Source organism: Candoia aspera, chromosome 5 (genome assembly GCF_035149785.1).
Source record: "Candoia aspera isolate rCanAsp1 chromosome 5, rCanAsp1.hap2, whole genome shotgun sequence".
NCBI lineage: Eukaryota > Metazoa > Chordata > Lepidosauria > Squamata > Boidae > Candoia > Candoia aspera.
Genome location: NC_086157.1, coordinates 576868 through 592883, shown reverse-complemented (window position 1 = coordinate 592883; position 16016 = coordinate 576868). Strand labels below are relative to the sequence as shown.

The window sequence follows — 16016 nt, the reverse complement described above, 5'->3', positions numbered from 1 at the left end:
GCTTGGGGATTAACAATCTCCATTACCTCGTGGGCAGACATGCAAGCAGGAAGAACTGGAGAATGCAGCTCTCCCCTTTTTCATCATCCAGTGAAGATTAAGTGCTTTCTACTATGAACCTACCTGTATCCAGATCTACTGAATAAAAGTAAGCTATACTTTTTCTTCATCTAACTGCTGTGTGAAGGCTGAAGTTATTTCTGAATGTAATTAAGCTTAAAGTGCAAGTTCCTTGTTTTGGTTCACGCTTCTACTCTGCAAGATTGCTGTTAGCTGCTTGGAGTTCTTTCATTTACCTTTAAAAACTCCATCAAGGGTTATGGGCCCAGTACAGACCAGTGCAGCCCAGCAGAGTCCAGTGTACTGACCAAGAACTGATTTTAAAAGAAAAAAAAAGGCTTTGGCCTCACAGCCAAAAAGAAAGTCGCTTGCACATTTAAAAGGCAAAGTTTTTTTTCTTCTCTCTGAACAATGGAGAGAGAGGAGGGAGTTTCCCCCATGCCAAGATTGACTGAGGATAATTACTCAGCAAGGCTATTCAGACTGAGGATGCAGCTAGATTTGGAAGACTGTTTAGATGCTCTGGATTTACCTGAACCTAAACCAGAAGATGGGCAGGAAGCCAAAAACCAGTGGAAGAAAAAGGATAAGAGAGCTAAAATTCTTATTGCTAGATCTCTTCCAGATCACAGATTAGCAGAGATTAAATATATTTCTAGGTAAAGGTAAAGGTTTCCCTTGACATTAAGTCCAGTTGTGTCCGACTCTAGGGGGCAGTGCTCATCTCTGTTTCAAAGCCGAAGACCCGGCATTTGTCCGTACACACTTCCGTGGTCATGTGGCCGGCATGACTACACAGAACGCCGTTACCTGCCCGCCAAAGCGGTACCTATTGATCTACTCACATTTGCATGTTTTCGAACTGCTAGGTTGGCAGGAGCTGGGACTAGCAACAGGAGCTCACCCCATCACGCGGATTTGAACCGTCGACCTTCCGATTGGCAAGCTCAGCAGTTTAACCCGCAGCGCCACCATGTCCCAACCAAAAAATATTTCTACTGCTAAGTAAATGATTGGAATTTATGCACCCTATACTCAGAAGCTGATGATCAGAAAGTGATCTCTTTGTTACGAGAACTGCATGCATGCAACTTGGAAGACAATGGAAATGTAAATGACGATCTGATCAGGCAATCTTTGATCAGCTGAGCACAGTCCAGAATCTCATGAATGAAAAACTTAAGATGTCCTTCATGCTGAGTACTTTACCAAATATTTTTTTTCCATTTGTTGCTGGTCTGAATATAGAAGGGAAAAATCTTTCTCAAATTTTTGGAGTGATAAGATCACAATGCCTAAGGCAAAAGAATTTGCATAACAATAGGGAGCCTGGCAGAGACATTGGTTACCTAGCAATGAAAGGTAGACATGAGCCAGAGCAATCAGTGGCACATCAGAAAAACCAAAGGAAAGAAAAGGGAGCCATTATCTGTGATTCATGTAAGAAGCCAGGACATATTGCAAGGTTCTGCAGAAATAAGGACAAGAAGGATTTTTTCAAGGATAAATCCAAGGAAAAATCTTTTAAAAGTAAAAAGCCTTTATACACTGTTTATAAAGCTGATACCAATAAATGTCCTTTGTTGTTTATTCGTTTAGTCGCTTCCGACTCTTCGTGACTTCATGGACCAGCCCATGCCAGAGCTTCCTGTCGGTCGTCAACACCCCCAGCTCCCCCAGGGACGAGTCCGTCACCTCTAGAATATCATCCATCCATCTTGCCCTTGGTCGGCCCCTCTTCCTTTTGCCCTCCACTCTCCCTAGCATCAGCATCTTCTCCAGGGTGTCCTGTCTTCTCATGATGTGGCCAAAGTATTTCAGTTTTGCCTTTAATATCATTCCCTCAAGTGAGCAGTCTGGCTTTATTTCCTGGAGGATGGACTGGTTGGATCTTCTTGCAGTCCAAGGCACTCTCAGAATTTTCCTCCAACACCACAGTTCAAAAGCATCGATCTTCCTTCGCTCAGCCTTCCTTATGGTCCAGCTCTCGCAGCCATATGTTACTACAGGGAACACCATTGCTTTAACTATGCGGGCCTTTGTTGTCAGTGTGATGTCTCTGCTCTTAACTATTTTATCGAGATTTGTCATTGCTCTTCTTCCAAGGATTAAGTGTCTTCTGATTTCCTGACTGCAGTCAGCATCTGCAGTAATCTTTGCACCTAGGAATACAAAGTCTTTCACTGCTTCTACATTTTCTCCCTCTATTTGCCAGTTATCAATCAAGCTGGTTGCCATAATCTTGGTTTTTTTGAGGTTTAGCTGCAAACCAGCTTTTGCACTTTCTTCTTTCACCTTCATCATAAGGCTCCTCAGTTCCTCTTCACTTTCAGCCATCAAAGTGGTATCATCTGCATATCTGAGATTGTTAATGTTTCTTCCAGAGATTTTAACTCCAGCCTTGGATTCCTCAAGGCCAGCTTGTCGCATGATGTGTTCTGCATACAAGTTGAATAGGTAGGGTGAGAGTATACAGCCCTGCCGTACTCCTTTCCCAATCTTAAACCAGTCTGTTGTTCCGTGGTCTGTTCTTACTGTTGCTACTTGGTCGTTATACAGATTCTTCAGGAGGCATACAAGATGACTTGGTATCCCCATACCACTAAGAACTTGCCACAATTTGTTATGGTCCACACAGTCAAAGGCTTTAGAATAGTCAATAAAACAGAAATAGATGTTTTTCTGAAACTCCCTGGCTTTTTCCATTATCCAGCGGATATTGGCAATTTGGTCTCTAGTTCCTCTGCCTTTTCTAAACCCAGCTTGTACGTCTGGCAATTCTCGCTCCATGAACTGCTGAAGTCTACCTTGCAGGATCTTGAGCATTACCTTACTGGCATGTGAAATGAGTGCCACTGTTCGATAGTTTGAACATTCTTTAGTGTTTCCCTTTTTTGGTATGGGGATATAAGTTGATTTTTTCCAGTCTGATGGCCATTCTTGTGTTTTCCAAATTTGCTGGCATATAGCATGCATTACCTTGACAGCATCATCTTGCAAGATTTTGAACAGTTCAGCTGGGATGCCGTTGTTTCCTGTTGCCTTGTTATTAGCAATGCTTCTTAAGGCCCACTCAACCTCACTCTTCAGGATGTCTGGCTCTAGCTCACCGACCACACTGTCAAAGCTATCCCCGATATTGTTATCCTTCCTATACAGGTTTTCTGTATATTCTTGCCACCTTTTCTTGATCTCTTCTTCTTCTGTTAGGTCCTTGCCATCTTTGTTTTTGATCATACCCATTTTGGCCTGGAATTTACCTCCAATGTTTCTAATTTTCTGGAAGAGGTCTCTTGTCCTTCCTATTCTATTGTCTTCTTCCACTTCCGCGCATTGCTTGTTTAAAAATAATTCCTTATCTCTTCTGGCTAACCTCTGGAATTTTGCATTTAATTGGGCATATCTCCCCCTATCACTGTTGCCTTTTGCTTTCCTTCTTTCTTGGGCTACTTCTAGTGTCTCAGCAGACAGCCATTTTGCCTTCTTGGTTTTCTCTTTCTTTGGGATGTATTTTGTTGCCGCCTCCTGAACAATGCTGCCAACTTCTGTCCAGAGTTCTTCCGGGACCCTATCTACTAAGTCCAGTCCCTTAAATCTATTCTTCACCTCCACTGCATATTCCTTAGGAATATTAGTGAGCTCATATCTAGCTGATCTGTGGGTCTTCCCTAATCTCTTTAGTCTGATCCTAAATTGTGCAAGAAGAAGTTCGTGATCTGAACTACAGTCAGCTCCAGGCCTTGTTTTTACCGACTGTACAGATGTCCGCCACCTTTGGCTGCAAAGGATGTAATCAATCTGATTTCGGTGTTGTCCATCTGGTGAAGTCCATGTATAAAGCCGTCTCTTAGGTTGTTGGAAGAGAGTGTTTGTTATGCAGAGTGAATTGTCTTGGCAAAATTCTATCAGCCTGTGTCCTGCTTCGTTTTGTTCTCCCAGGCCATACTTACCTGTAATTCGAGGTGTCATTTGACTGCCCACCTTAGCATTCCAGTCTCCTGTGATGAAAATAACATCTCTTTTAGGCGTGTTGTCCAGTAGGTGCTGCAGATCCTCATAGAACTGCTCTACTTCAGCTTCTTCAGCATTTGTGGTTGGGGCGTATATTTGGATCACTGTGATGTTAGATGGCTTGCCCTGAATTCGAATTGAGATCATTCTATCATTTTTTGGGTTGTATCCAAGCACTGCTTTAGCCACTTTACTATTAATTATGAAGGCTACTCCATTTCTTCTGTGGTCCTCTTGTCCGCAGTAGTAGATCTGGTGGTCATTTGATGTGAAGTGGCCCATTCCAGTCCATTTCAGTTCACTGACACCCAGAATGTCTATCTTTAATCTTGACATCTCACCAATAACCACATCCAATTTGCCCTGGCTCATAGATCTTACATTCCAGGTTCCGATGGTGTGTTGATCCTTAGAACATCGGATTCGCCGTTCACCACCAGCACCGTCGGCCGCTAGCCGTCCTTTCGGCTTTGAGCTAGCTGCGTCATCACGTCTGGGGCTAGTTGAACTCATCCTCTGTTCCTCCCCAGTAGCATTTTGACCATCTTCCGACCTGGGGGTCTCATCTTCCGATGGTATACCGACATATCTCTGGTTGTACTGATCCATTTAGTTTTCACGGCAAGAATACTGAGGTGGGTTGCCATTACCTTCCCCAGGGATCGCATTTAGTCTGACCTCTCTGTCATGACCTTCCCGTCTTGGGTGGCCCTTCACGGTTTAGCTCATGGCATCATTGAGTGCTCAAGCTCCAGCACCACGACAAGGTAACGATCCTTTGCTGAAGAATAAATGTCCTAGATGATGGGTAATCGACTCAGGGGCCACCAGGCATCAATGCAGGAATAAACGTGACTTTTGTGAGCTAAATGAAACCACAGAAGGAAGCTTAACATTAGCAGATGGCAATTCAACTTCGATTCAAGGAAAAGGAAGGGTGCCATTACGATGCAACAATGGAAGTGAATACAAAGATCTCATAGCAGAAGATGTTTTCTATGTACCAGACTTAGAGGTTAATTTACTAAGTGTCTCAACATTGAAAAATAAAGGCTTTGATGTGACGTTTAAAGCTAATGGACAATGTAAAGTCACCAGTGGAGAAAAGTTTTACTTTACAGGCTTTCAAAAGGATGTCTACCAGGTGCACTGTGAACAACCACCACCAGATGTCAGCCTTGCCTGTCAGCAGCAAAATGAGGACAACAGCGCCACTACCTGGCACAGAAGTTTTTCACACCATTATTTTAACGCAATTTTTAGAATGAAAAATGAAGGCATGGTGAGAGATTTTGCAATAAGCAACCATGATAAATGCCAATCAAAATGTGCGATATGAATCAAAGGAAAGGCAACAAGACCAGCCATGCCTAACAAAGGGAAAGGTGGGCAACCAAGTCACTTGAACTTATCCACACTGATTTGTGTGGACTTCTTCAAGCATCAGTGGGCAGAAATAAATATGTTTTATGCTTTATGGATGATTTTTCCAGATACTGTGTGACCTACCTAATGAAGGAGAAATCCTAAACAGCAGACATGCTGAAAGCGTATGTAGCCATGGTGACCAACAAGTTCAACAGAACCCCTCAAGCCATCCAAAGAGACCGCAGAGGTGAGTTTATTTCACAAACCATGCAAGCATACCTAATACAACTAGGTATAGAACACAGACTAACCACTCCATACATACTTGACAAAATGGAGTTGCAGAAAGGAAAAATCACTCAAGGTGGTCACTAGTGTTGGAATTATCAGGGGTCAACTCAGCACTGTCTCATAAGCATAAAGGGATCTCTCTAGCAAACACATCTCTATTGTGCTTGTGGGATGTCACATGGGTCACCTGATTTCCACTTCCTCCTTCTTCTTGGGCTTGGGGATACCTACCTGTATCCAGATCTACTGAATAAAAGTAAGCTATCTCTATTTTTCTTCATCTAACTACAGTGTGAAGACTGAATTTATTTCTGAAAGTAATTAAGCTTAATGTGCAAGTTCCTTTTTTTTGGTTCACGCTTCTACTCTGCAAGATTGCTGTTAGATGCTTGGAGTTCTTTTATTAGTCTTTAAAAACTCCATCAACTAGTAGATAATCTGCACACCACCTCTCTGCTCTGTTGCTGCAGCAGAAAGGATGTTCTTCCAGATACTGAACCCAAACACATCCAGAACTGAAGACATCCCTTCATTTTGCTAAGAGAGCTGAAGTACATCTACTCTTTCTGCATTTACGGTATCTGCCAATGGACCCCATCTGTGACTGTGTTTGTGCCTTCATCACACCCATGAGCAGCAACAGACAAAGGAGGGGTGGGGGGCAAGTGTGCCGGACAGGCCACGCAAAGGCCTCCTGCCCCGTGTCTCTTTCAGACTGTGTGAGCATCCAAGGTTTAAAACCTGGCTACCTTCAATCCTTTCACACAGTTTGTGCAGGGAGTGCATCGGGCAGGCCTCACACAGTTTGACCTGGGTCTTGGCGTTCTGCAGGGCCGCAGCCGTGCTAAAGGCTTGCTTCAGAGTCAGCATGACCTCATCAACCTAGAAAGAGAATTTAAAAATTAAACCTGTGTGTTTTTAAGACCAGGAAGAACGTTTTTCCCAGGCTGAGCCAGGCTCCCAAACCATCCAACAGAAGGGGCACAACAGGTTGGGCAACGGTTCTGCTTCTGGGGCCATGATGTGGGACAAGTTCCCGTGGATTCAATGGCGCTTTCCATTGTAAAGCAGATCACATTCAGCCCTCTGCACATTATCTGGACTCCAAAGAAGACCCTCGGAGCAGCTCCAAGTAAACAGCCTGCAGCCAGAGCACACAACTCCTTGACTGCTAGAAGTCCCATTTCTAAGTTTCTCTTTTTTTTTTAATGTTAATTTTTCAAGATATAATTAAGACACATAATGAAGAATATAAGATCAATAGAATACAAGTCTAAAAAAGAAACAGGAAAAATTAAAAGTGCAGGAATAAGGAAAAGAGCATATCAGACCAGTGGCTTCTGATCTTTTCCAAACTGTATTCATTTCTATCTGGAACCCGCTTTTGGACTTTTTGCTTGTAACACAAAAGAATGAAGTCTTGATTTTAGGTTTTGATGATCGAATGGTTTGATTTTAGAGAAATGATGTTACCAAATGTTTAATTAATAGTAAGAGATTAACCATTTCTTAGTTTCTAAATCTGTCAAACCCTTGGAGATGCTGCTGGTGTCCTGTGGCTGAAGACAACAAAGGCAAACTCGCAGCCCATCAGCAACCAGCCGAGGACTTCCTGCTTTTATGTGCCCAGACACCAGTCCTGGCTTGGTCCGGCACAGACAGTTCCCACAGCCTCCCGCTTGGAGGGGGCCTAACTTGGAAGCAAGGGTCAGAGGCTGCGAGCCACTGGCATACAGATTCAAATCCATTCCAGGCCTGAACGGTGGATGAACAGATGGGGCTATTGAAGAAGACGCCAAGAGTCTGGAAAGCACATCAACAAGGCGGGAAGCTACAGTAAAAACCAACTTGGCCTGAACCTTCTGCTTCCCTGAAAAGTTTTGGCAGCCCTTCTTCTGTTCCTTATAGCAAACATTTGCAGGGAAGAGGGAGAGACTCTTCTTTATCTGCGACTGGCAGAAGCTCGCTAAGTGCTCAGGAGCTGCGTAATTTCTGCCTCTAAATTCCCCCCCTGCAAGGGTTCTTAACCATTCTCTGCCTCACACCCAAGGGACCGAGAATTATCTTGGTCAGGGCTCTGTCGAAACTGTGAGCTATCGAGCCCAAGATGAAACGGTCTGAAGGTGACTTCTGGCCACCTGAAATTGAAATAAAAACTTCCACTGGGGCATTGTCTCGGTTCTGAAGACTGTCCAGGATCTCTAACTCCAGAGATAATTGAGAGCTCTCATGGCAAGCAAGGTCATCAGCCTCGGTGCAATAAAGGATAATCCAACTGAAATGCAAAGTCATCCCCAGCAGGCGCCCTGTCTGCAAGTGTGGAGAAGCTTGTTCGGCCTCTCATTCTCATCCTCCAACTTGCCCAGGGTGTCCAGGGAGAGGACCGCCCTGTTTAGCAATGATCCTTCTTTCTGCTGAGGCATCCTATGTCTGCACTTCCCCCTGTGATAACACCACAGGTGGAGAGGTTACAGATTTAACGTTGGGCCTCTGCCAGAGTCACCTTCACATATAGCAGCCCTGCCGTGGAAATCACTGCAACAGAGCTTGGAAAGGGAACCCAGTCCAGGGATGAGGAGGATCTCAAGGTCACGGCTGAGCACAAGTCAAAGCCAAGGCAGAAAAAGGCTGGTGGATTTTAGATGGCATTATGAGGAACATGGCACGAAGCCCCAGAAATACTTCTTCCGCTTGATTCTGCATTGAAATCTGACTTGGAGTACTTTAAGCTGAACACCACTGGAGTGGGTTCAGCAGATGGCATGGAGAGGTCAACAGTGAAAGCAAAAATAAATTCAGTGGGAAAAGACCCCCTGTGGGAAGTCCTGGAGAGGGGCAGCCACCTCCAAATGATTGATGGAAGGAAGACATACAGCAGGCACAGAAGGAGCTACATCCACCAGACTGAAAGACAGGATGGTAAATTTCAGTGGAATTAGGAGGAGCATCTTAATGGGCCAATTAACCATCTCATTGGTCTCCTTAGAGCTCTTCCGGTAGAATGTGCACAACCCTTGTGGGAGGCTTGTTTGATCAGTATGAATCTGTGACTAGAAAGAACTTGGGATTTTTCTTTTTCTGATGTGAAATGGTACCAAGTGAACAAGCAATCCAGTCTGTCCAAGCATCACATGGTTCCAGAAACAGAAAAGAGCATTATCTCATTTTTTTTTCAGTTCTGTGTCACCAGACAATACAAATGGTATTTTAAAGCGTCTGACTTACCAGGGATTCACTTGCACACTGGAACACATAGCAAGCATACTGACTTATTCCAGGTTCAGTAGATTCCCGGCAAATAAAACCAAAATGATCGATGTGTTTTATGCCCTAAAGGGAAGGAAGTAGACAAGTGGAACCTATCATCAATGCTCAGTTCAAGCAGATTAAAGAGGCATTCAAAGAGGAATTACTGGGATATAATCAGGGTCCTTTTTGTAGCTTCACGGCATTCTGCGTATTGTCAAGGGCACCTCTGGGATGTGAGCTAAGGGGCAACAGCAGGATAGCACAGGCGGAGAGGCCTTGCCTCCCGCACCACAAGACTCGCTCCTCTTCCTGGCACACATGCCCCCCGCCTCGTGACACACCCTTCCACTTTGTGTGGGGACAGCTGGAAAGAGCCGGACCAAGCAAGCCCCAACTTGTAGAAATGGGCCCCCCTTTTCCCCAGCAGGATAAATCTTTGGCCACCCCTGGCTGGGGGTATTTGCCTGCATTTGAACCAGTCTCAGCAGCGAGCAGCACCAGGCTGACTCTCTCTAGGCTGGAAAGCTAAGCAGGGTCAGATCGGGTTTGACCAGGCCAGGGCACCGAAAACTGCTTCCATGCTTTCTAAGGAAATTGTAGGGATGTATCTGTGAGGAAACGACTTTGACTCTGAGGAGGCTTTCTTGGGATGGGCTGCTACAGCTTTCTCCCCCAGCTAAAACACTCTCAGGCAAAAGGAAAATAAGCCCCCCTCCTCCTTGGAAGCCATCAGAAGACAAGAGACAGTCCTACCCCCCAGGCATAACCTGAGGCTCCTTGACCACCACAGTGTCTTGGACTCAACTCCAACCATCATCATCGAAGGGCAATGTTTGATGTAACCCAATGAGAAAGTTATTAAATACATGACTGGGGAGTAACCCTACTGAAGACACTTCTCTTTAATTATATCCTTGGAAGGAGATCTATGTCTTGCCCCAGCTCCACTCATATTTTGGGAGTGCCCTGCCACTCAAAAGGATGCAGTTTGGGAAGAACGGTGCCTCCTTTCCTGGGAGCCAGGCAAGGGGGCTGGCTTCTGAGGAGATCTGCCAAGCAGGTGCCGCCAAGTGTTTTCTTCATCTACCCAGTCTCAAAGCCCTGGTTTAGGCCCCGGCAAATCTCTCTGCTCTTCCTGGCCTGGCAAAGTAGCAGCACAAGGCAGGGCTGGATGCCAACAACCCAGGATAGGGCGATGTCCGCAGAAAGGTGAACATCCAAGGCCCGGAGGAGCTGCTCTGTCAGTTCCCTGCTCAGAGGGAGCTGTGAGATCCCAGAACAACATGTAACCCTTGTTTATTGTTCTCCAGAGGAAACACAGACAGTGGCCTTTCATAAGCCATGCAACGCTTTTAGTGGTTACATTGCCTGTTGCCTTGCACAGATTTTACAAAGAAATCTTCCTGTTTAAAATCAAGCCAGTGCAGTGCACTTCACCCACCCGAAACCCATTCGAAGTTGTGCTGCTATTTCAATCCAAAACACAGAAAAGAGTGGGACGCACACATACTTCAAGAACTCTAAATCTGGCCACAGAGGACTCTGGCCTGGTCATCTGGTAGAAAACTGTTGCCCCGATCCAGCTGAGGAGATTTAGTGTGAAAGCTCAACCTTCCCTTATGTCACCACCTTCCAGATACAGTTCATTGCAAATCCCATCCCTCTGGCTAGCGTGGCCTGCCGGGTTTGGCTGGGAGCCACGGCTAAGGAGATACGAAGAAAGCCGGGTGGGAGACGGATGGTGCAGTCAACCTTCTGAGAGTGGGCAAAGCCACATGTCAGCAGGCAAAGTTTAATAGGGCTGCCTCGACTTGGGCTCCAGCACTGAGGCAAGTCATGTAGGAAGACAACCTTCACAGCTCCCTCTCCTGTTCGTGCGGTTTCTTTTCAGCTTGTAGCTCCTGAGGTTGAGTTTGCTCAGCGATTAGTGGGTGAGCCTTCCTATGCAGGTCAGACTTGACAAGTTATCCATGCCTTGGTCACACCACTCTTGACTACTGTAATGTGCTCTACCTGGGGCTACCCTTGAAAAGTGTACAGAAACCACCAGTAGTGTGAAACGCAGCAGGAGGGCACTCCACCAGTGCTAAAGGGATCCCAGAAAGAGCCACGCAGGTGCCACCTGCCTATTGGAAGGCTCTGGTGTTGATCTTTAAAGCCCCGAGTGGCCGAGATGATTACTCTCCAAGGTTCCGTCTAACCACGGTGTTCTAGGATTGCATTATGTACATGACCCATCAGATCACAGGAGAGGCTCTTTGGAAGATGCCCTCACTGCCAGAAGACCACTCATCCAGTATGAGGGAGAGGGCCATCTCTGTGTGAGTCACACAAGACAGAAGGCTTCCCCCAAGCAGATGCCTTCAACTTCCCCTCCCAGGGTTTAGGAGAATGGCCAAAGCCCATCTCTTCTAATAGTCCTCTGTTAATTGATTCTAAAAATATTTTGATTTAAACGTGTTGAATTTACTGATACGTCTTATATTTTCTTCTTCTTATTGCAAGCCACTTTGAGTGCTTATAGAAACAGGAAGCTAAGTATAAATGTAATAATAAAATATCAGTGAATTCCCAGGAATTCCTGGGAATGAAGCTACAATTCATTCACTGCAGGCAGTTCAACAGATATTTTTCTACTGCAGCAAAACAGAGCAATTCTCTGAACCTCCATCTTGGCTCTCCTGGGGTTCCCAACGTGGTGCCTACAATTACCCTTCTTGGTGCCTGGCTGGTTCCTTAAATGGTTTTAGATAAGGGTAATTAAAAGCAAAGTGAATGGGTAAAAGGGATCCTCAAAGTCCAGCCTCTGATGTCACCTCCGGGTGCCAGAGATGGTCCTAATGGAAGTGCCAAACGTCTGCCAGCCACAGCCTGGCTTGCAAGTAGGCCCACTGACCACGAAAGAGGAATGAGCATCTTACCTGTTTGCCAGCTCAGGAAGGAGGGTTTGATGAACATCACCCTCATCTTGATGGTCATCTAGGAGAGAGCCCACAGTACCCTTCCAAATTCCAGATGTGTCCCCCTGCCCACCCCCCAAAATTGGGACTCCTGTTCCATAAACAGCTACATTTGCCAGTGTGCACCAAATCCCACAGCTGAAAGAAGAAAACCGGAATGAAGCTCAGGTCACCCAGCCTCCCCACGCTGACTCGGTTTTCAAAATGCAGGCTGTTCAAAAGCTGTCTGGTCTATTTCTCACCTGAGAACACGAGGAGATGTCTTTGAAGTTCTTCTCCAACACAACTGATTTTGTATCCGGGCTGATGAGGTTAATTTCAAAGCGACCAACCTTGGAAGAGAAAACGGCATGTCAAAGCAGGAGGCAATTCAGAATTATCTTGGACGAGCTGCTCCTAAAACTGGGGGCCCAGAATCTAAATATTTCCTTGTGCAGCTTATCAAAGGCATGTAAAAGGGAAGCTTCCCAAGCTGATGTTCTGCCAAGAATAAGGCGGGATGTGCTGCCAATCTGACTGAAAGAGAGACTGCAGGCACACCTTCCAGCCCTCGGCTTCAGATTCACGGCTATCAGAGGCAGCATCGAGTTATTTCACGCTGCTTCCATTTTGTCTCGGCTCCCACCTAAGCTATTTATTTCTGGCAAAAGGAACTGGGACCAACCTCTGCCCTTCACCAAAACACAAAATGGTCCACCAGCCTGATTCCTAAATCCTCTTCACTGTGGGACTCTCTAGAGTGTAAGAGCCCCTTTTCCTAATTCCTTATGTGGTCAGGGCAGCCACGCCACTCATCCACTGACCGCTGATCTGGAAGGGAGGCCAGGGGCTGTCTTTCCACCAAATGCCAAGGCTGGGCTGTAAAAACACAAGTCCGACTCCCACCCTCTCTCTTTGGTTCCTCTGCACTCTTGTGTTTACCTCACAACAGCCCCGGACTAGATATGGCCTGAGAACTTTCTGGCATCCATGCTGCCCAGAGTTCTTCTTCAAGGCTTCTGGCTTGGCATCCACCCCTAAAACTCTAGGGGACCTCCCTTTCCTCCAGACCGATTGGCTGATCAATCGGTCTTGTATGCCGTGTGATCACAGGACTCTCGGTGGCTCACCGAGTAAGAACATGCGATGGAGTATGGAACATACGCGCAGGGGGAAAAGAACCCCATTGCGGATCGCTTCTGCTGTGTGGGGCTCTCCTGGCACTCCAGTCGTCTCACACCTTCAGAAATGACTCCCCAGGCCCACTTGGGTACCATCACTCAGAGCCACTCCCAAGTTTTCTTTTCTTTCATACAGAATCGTCTCAGGTGATGCTACAGAGATTTTCATGCCTTCCTGCACCCGAGTGAAACCCTTTCCTGCTCCAAGTCCAGCTCTGTTTTGCTTTAGCACAAGCCTTACAGGGGGACATTCCAAGATCCAAACCAAATCTAAAAGTCTCCCAAATTCATGTTTATTTGAAAGATGATGCCAGCTCCAGGGGAGGCCACGCATGGGCCTGGCAGGGCCGGGGTGACCTGCTGCCACGGTGGTAACAAGACCGAGAGGCAAAAAGGCAGCTTTCTGCAATGCAGTCTCAGCCTGTCCTGGAGACCTGGAGACGTTTAAGTGCAAGAATCAGAACAATTTGCTTCTGGAAACTCTCTTCACATCTCTACCCTTCAACACCTCAGAACATACAAACGCCTCGTATGCACACATAGCAACGTCCCTCGTTTTGGCTCTTCTGCCAGTTCCCTCAGTCCTGTAGGCAGACCTCCCTGCACTCATAAAGAAACTTCAACTGGCACAATTCAAACTACTTTTAAAAACACCAATGGAAGCTGTGGCCAGCCTAAAGTCCTCCCAGACATCAGGTCTTCCAAGCCTGCCATGTCTGCTGAATTCCTTAACGGGGCATTAATTTTTTAGCTTGCAAGCTCATGGTGGGCCTCATCCTCCCAAATGGTCCTTGCCAGCTGACAGCTACAGAAACGTCAAAGCCCCTCAGCGGCACAACTTTTTAACCCCGCAGGTGAAAAGCTACGTTTCGCAAGAGCCTCAGGTCCTAAAGCAAAAGAGGCCTGTCCACTCCCACCAGGCCCATCAGAAGCACGCCTACCTGAAACAACATTGTCCTGTTTTTCTCAGAGTCCGAGGGCTGGACGTGGCTGGGGGCGCTCGCGTGGCGCCTTCGGGACGAGGTCTTGGCACTGCTCTCGTGAGCTCTCCTTTGGAGGCCTGTGGCGCTGCTGCACCGGGAGCGGAACTCCTGCTGGTCCTCCACGCCCGAGTCCTCCAGGATCCGCTCTGGGAAAGAGGCCCGGCAGCCAGCCAGGTTGGCCAAGTTGGTCTGGCTCCCCACAACAAACATGCCTGGGGCGCCTCCACCAGAGCCCTCCCTCTCCTCAAACGGACTGTCCAGGGGGGAAGGGGGGCCGTCCTCCCATTCCACGAGGTCCGTGCTGGACTCGGCGCTGCTGAGCAGCTTCAGGCGCTGCCGTTCGTGCAGGTGGAACTTCTCAATGCAGTCATCAATGAGGGAGGATGGGGCCCTTTTGTGGGCCACCGTCACTTTCCCGCAATACAGAACCTCAAATTTTTGGGAGTTGTAGAAGGCATCTTCGTTTTCTTTACTGGGCTTGACATCTTCTTTGAGGGCTGCTTTGGAAGCCTGTCTTATGCTACTGATAACATCTGGGACCTTAAGAAGAAGACAGCAAAAAGGAGAGAGAGAGTGCCATCATGAATTAGACTCAAAGTGCAACAGAAATACACACCGGGGAAAATGAGAGGGAAAATTCCCACACCCGTGTCACAAGCTAACAGTGACCAGGAGAAGTCTGTGGTCTCTGAATTCAAAGGAGTGTGGAGAAAGCCCAGTCATCAGAAGACGGGGCACCTGAACCGATGACTCAAGTCCCTCTATGTCAACCTGCCTCACTGAGCAATGTACTCCTCCCCCCATAATCCTCAGCTAGCCTTGGTTCAGGGAGCTGCTTCATCCTTGTCAGAGAGATCAAGAGCACAGAAGAGTTTGGCCAAGTTGGCCAGAGAATTATGGTGATGGAGCCACAATCTTGGACCTCCCTGGCCACCCTGAGTTCTGCAGCACCTTCGCTCTGCCAGAATTCTGTGTTGTCCACAAAAGATCAGTTAGACCAAATTGAGCTCAGCAGCACAGGAAAAGATCAAGATTTCAGTCTTCCCCCAAAGCTCTAACATCACAGTCAACGAAAGGGTCTTCTTTCACTCCAAGAAGCGTAGCCCCTCCAAGTACATAAAAACCTAACTCCTTTCCAGCTGCTGCCCAAACACAAGTTTTTCAGTAGGGTCTGTCTAAGAATCCTGAGATTTCTGGTTTCCCGAAGGGCAAATGCACTTCTCCAGCAGAAGCAGTGACCTTAAATTACTGCCAGAATACAATTGTTACTTTACAAATATAATTTTAAAGTCCAGAAAGGTCTGCACAAATCTTTTTTTTTTCCTTTTGCAAGCCTGGGAACAGTCTTTTCCAGGAGAATTCACTATTTTGGTAAGACCTTCAGTCCTCAGTTCCATAATTGCTAAGGGATACCATCATCTCCTTGCTTCTGTCCTCCAGAATCCCCTTTTCCAAACAAGGCATTGCCTTCTCTGTCCTTTCCAACTCAGGGCATCCTTGACCAACACTGTCTTCTCTGACAGAACCTCAATATTTGTTTCCTTTCTCCTCAATATATTATATTTGGCTTTTCCCAAGCATAATGACGTTTTTCCCCCTCTCTCTACAGGAGTTGGGAGCTCTATGGACATTAGAGGAACAGTGGAAAACAAGTATAATAAATAAATATTAATATTCCAAACTCTTGATATTAATTGCAGTATTTAATGGAAAGCCAACCCCAAGCTATGAAGTATGTATTTAATCCAACATTAGTAAAGACCTAAAATGTTTTTAGGAGAACTTTGCATTTCTCTTTGTGTGACAAATGAAGGCAATTATTAAGCTTCTGCTTTACTACAATGCCGAAATCAAGAGGCAGATGTTTGAACTACCGCTGAAACTCAATTTCCTGTCACCAAAAACCAAAACAAAACCTGAAAAAGTAGATACGA

At 46.3% G+C, this 16016-nt stretch overlaps 1 protein-coding gene across 3 annotated transcripts in view; it reads right to left on the bottom strand.

The window, feature by feature from the left end:
- Positions 1-16016, bottom strand: part of TBC1D4 (TBC1 domain family member 4) — a 79727-nt gene that overhangs the window by 36205 nt on the left and 27506 nt on the right. For all 3 annotated transcript variants that reach the window (XM_063304524.1, XM_063304526.1, XM_063304525.1), the window contains exons 2-5: positions 14041-14622; positions 12182-12271; positions 8956-9060; positions 6480-6612 (exon numbers count right to left, since the gene is read on the bottom strand). In XM_063304524.1, coding sequence (XP_063160594.1) covers positions 6480-6612; positions 8956-9060; positions 12182-12271; positions 14041-14622 — 910 coding nt within the window. The remainder of the gene's footprint in view (positions 1-6479; positions 6613-8955; positions 9061-12181; positions 12272-14040; positions 14623-16016) is intronic.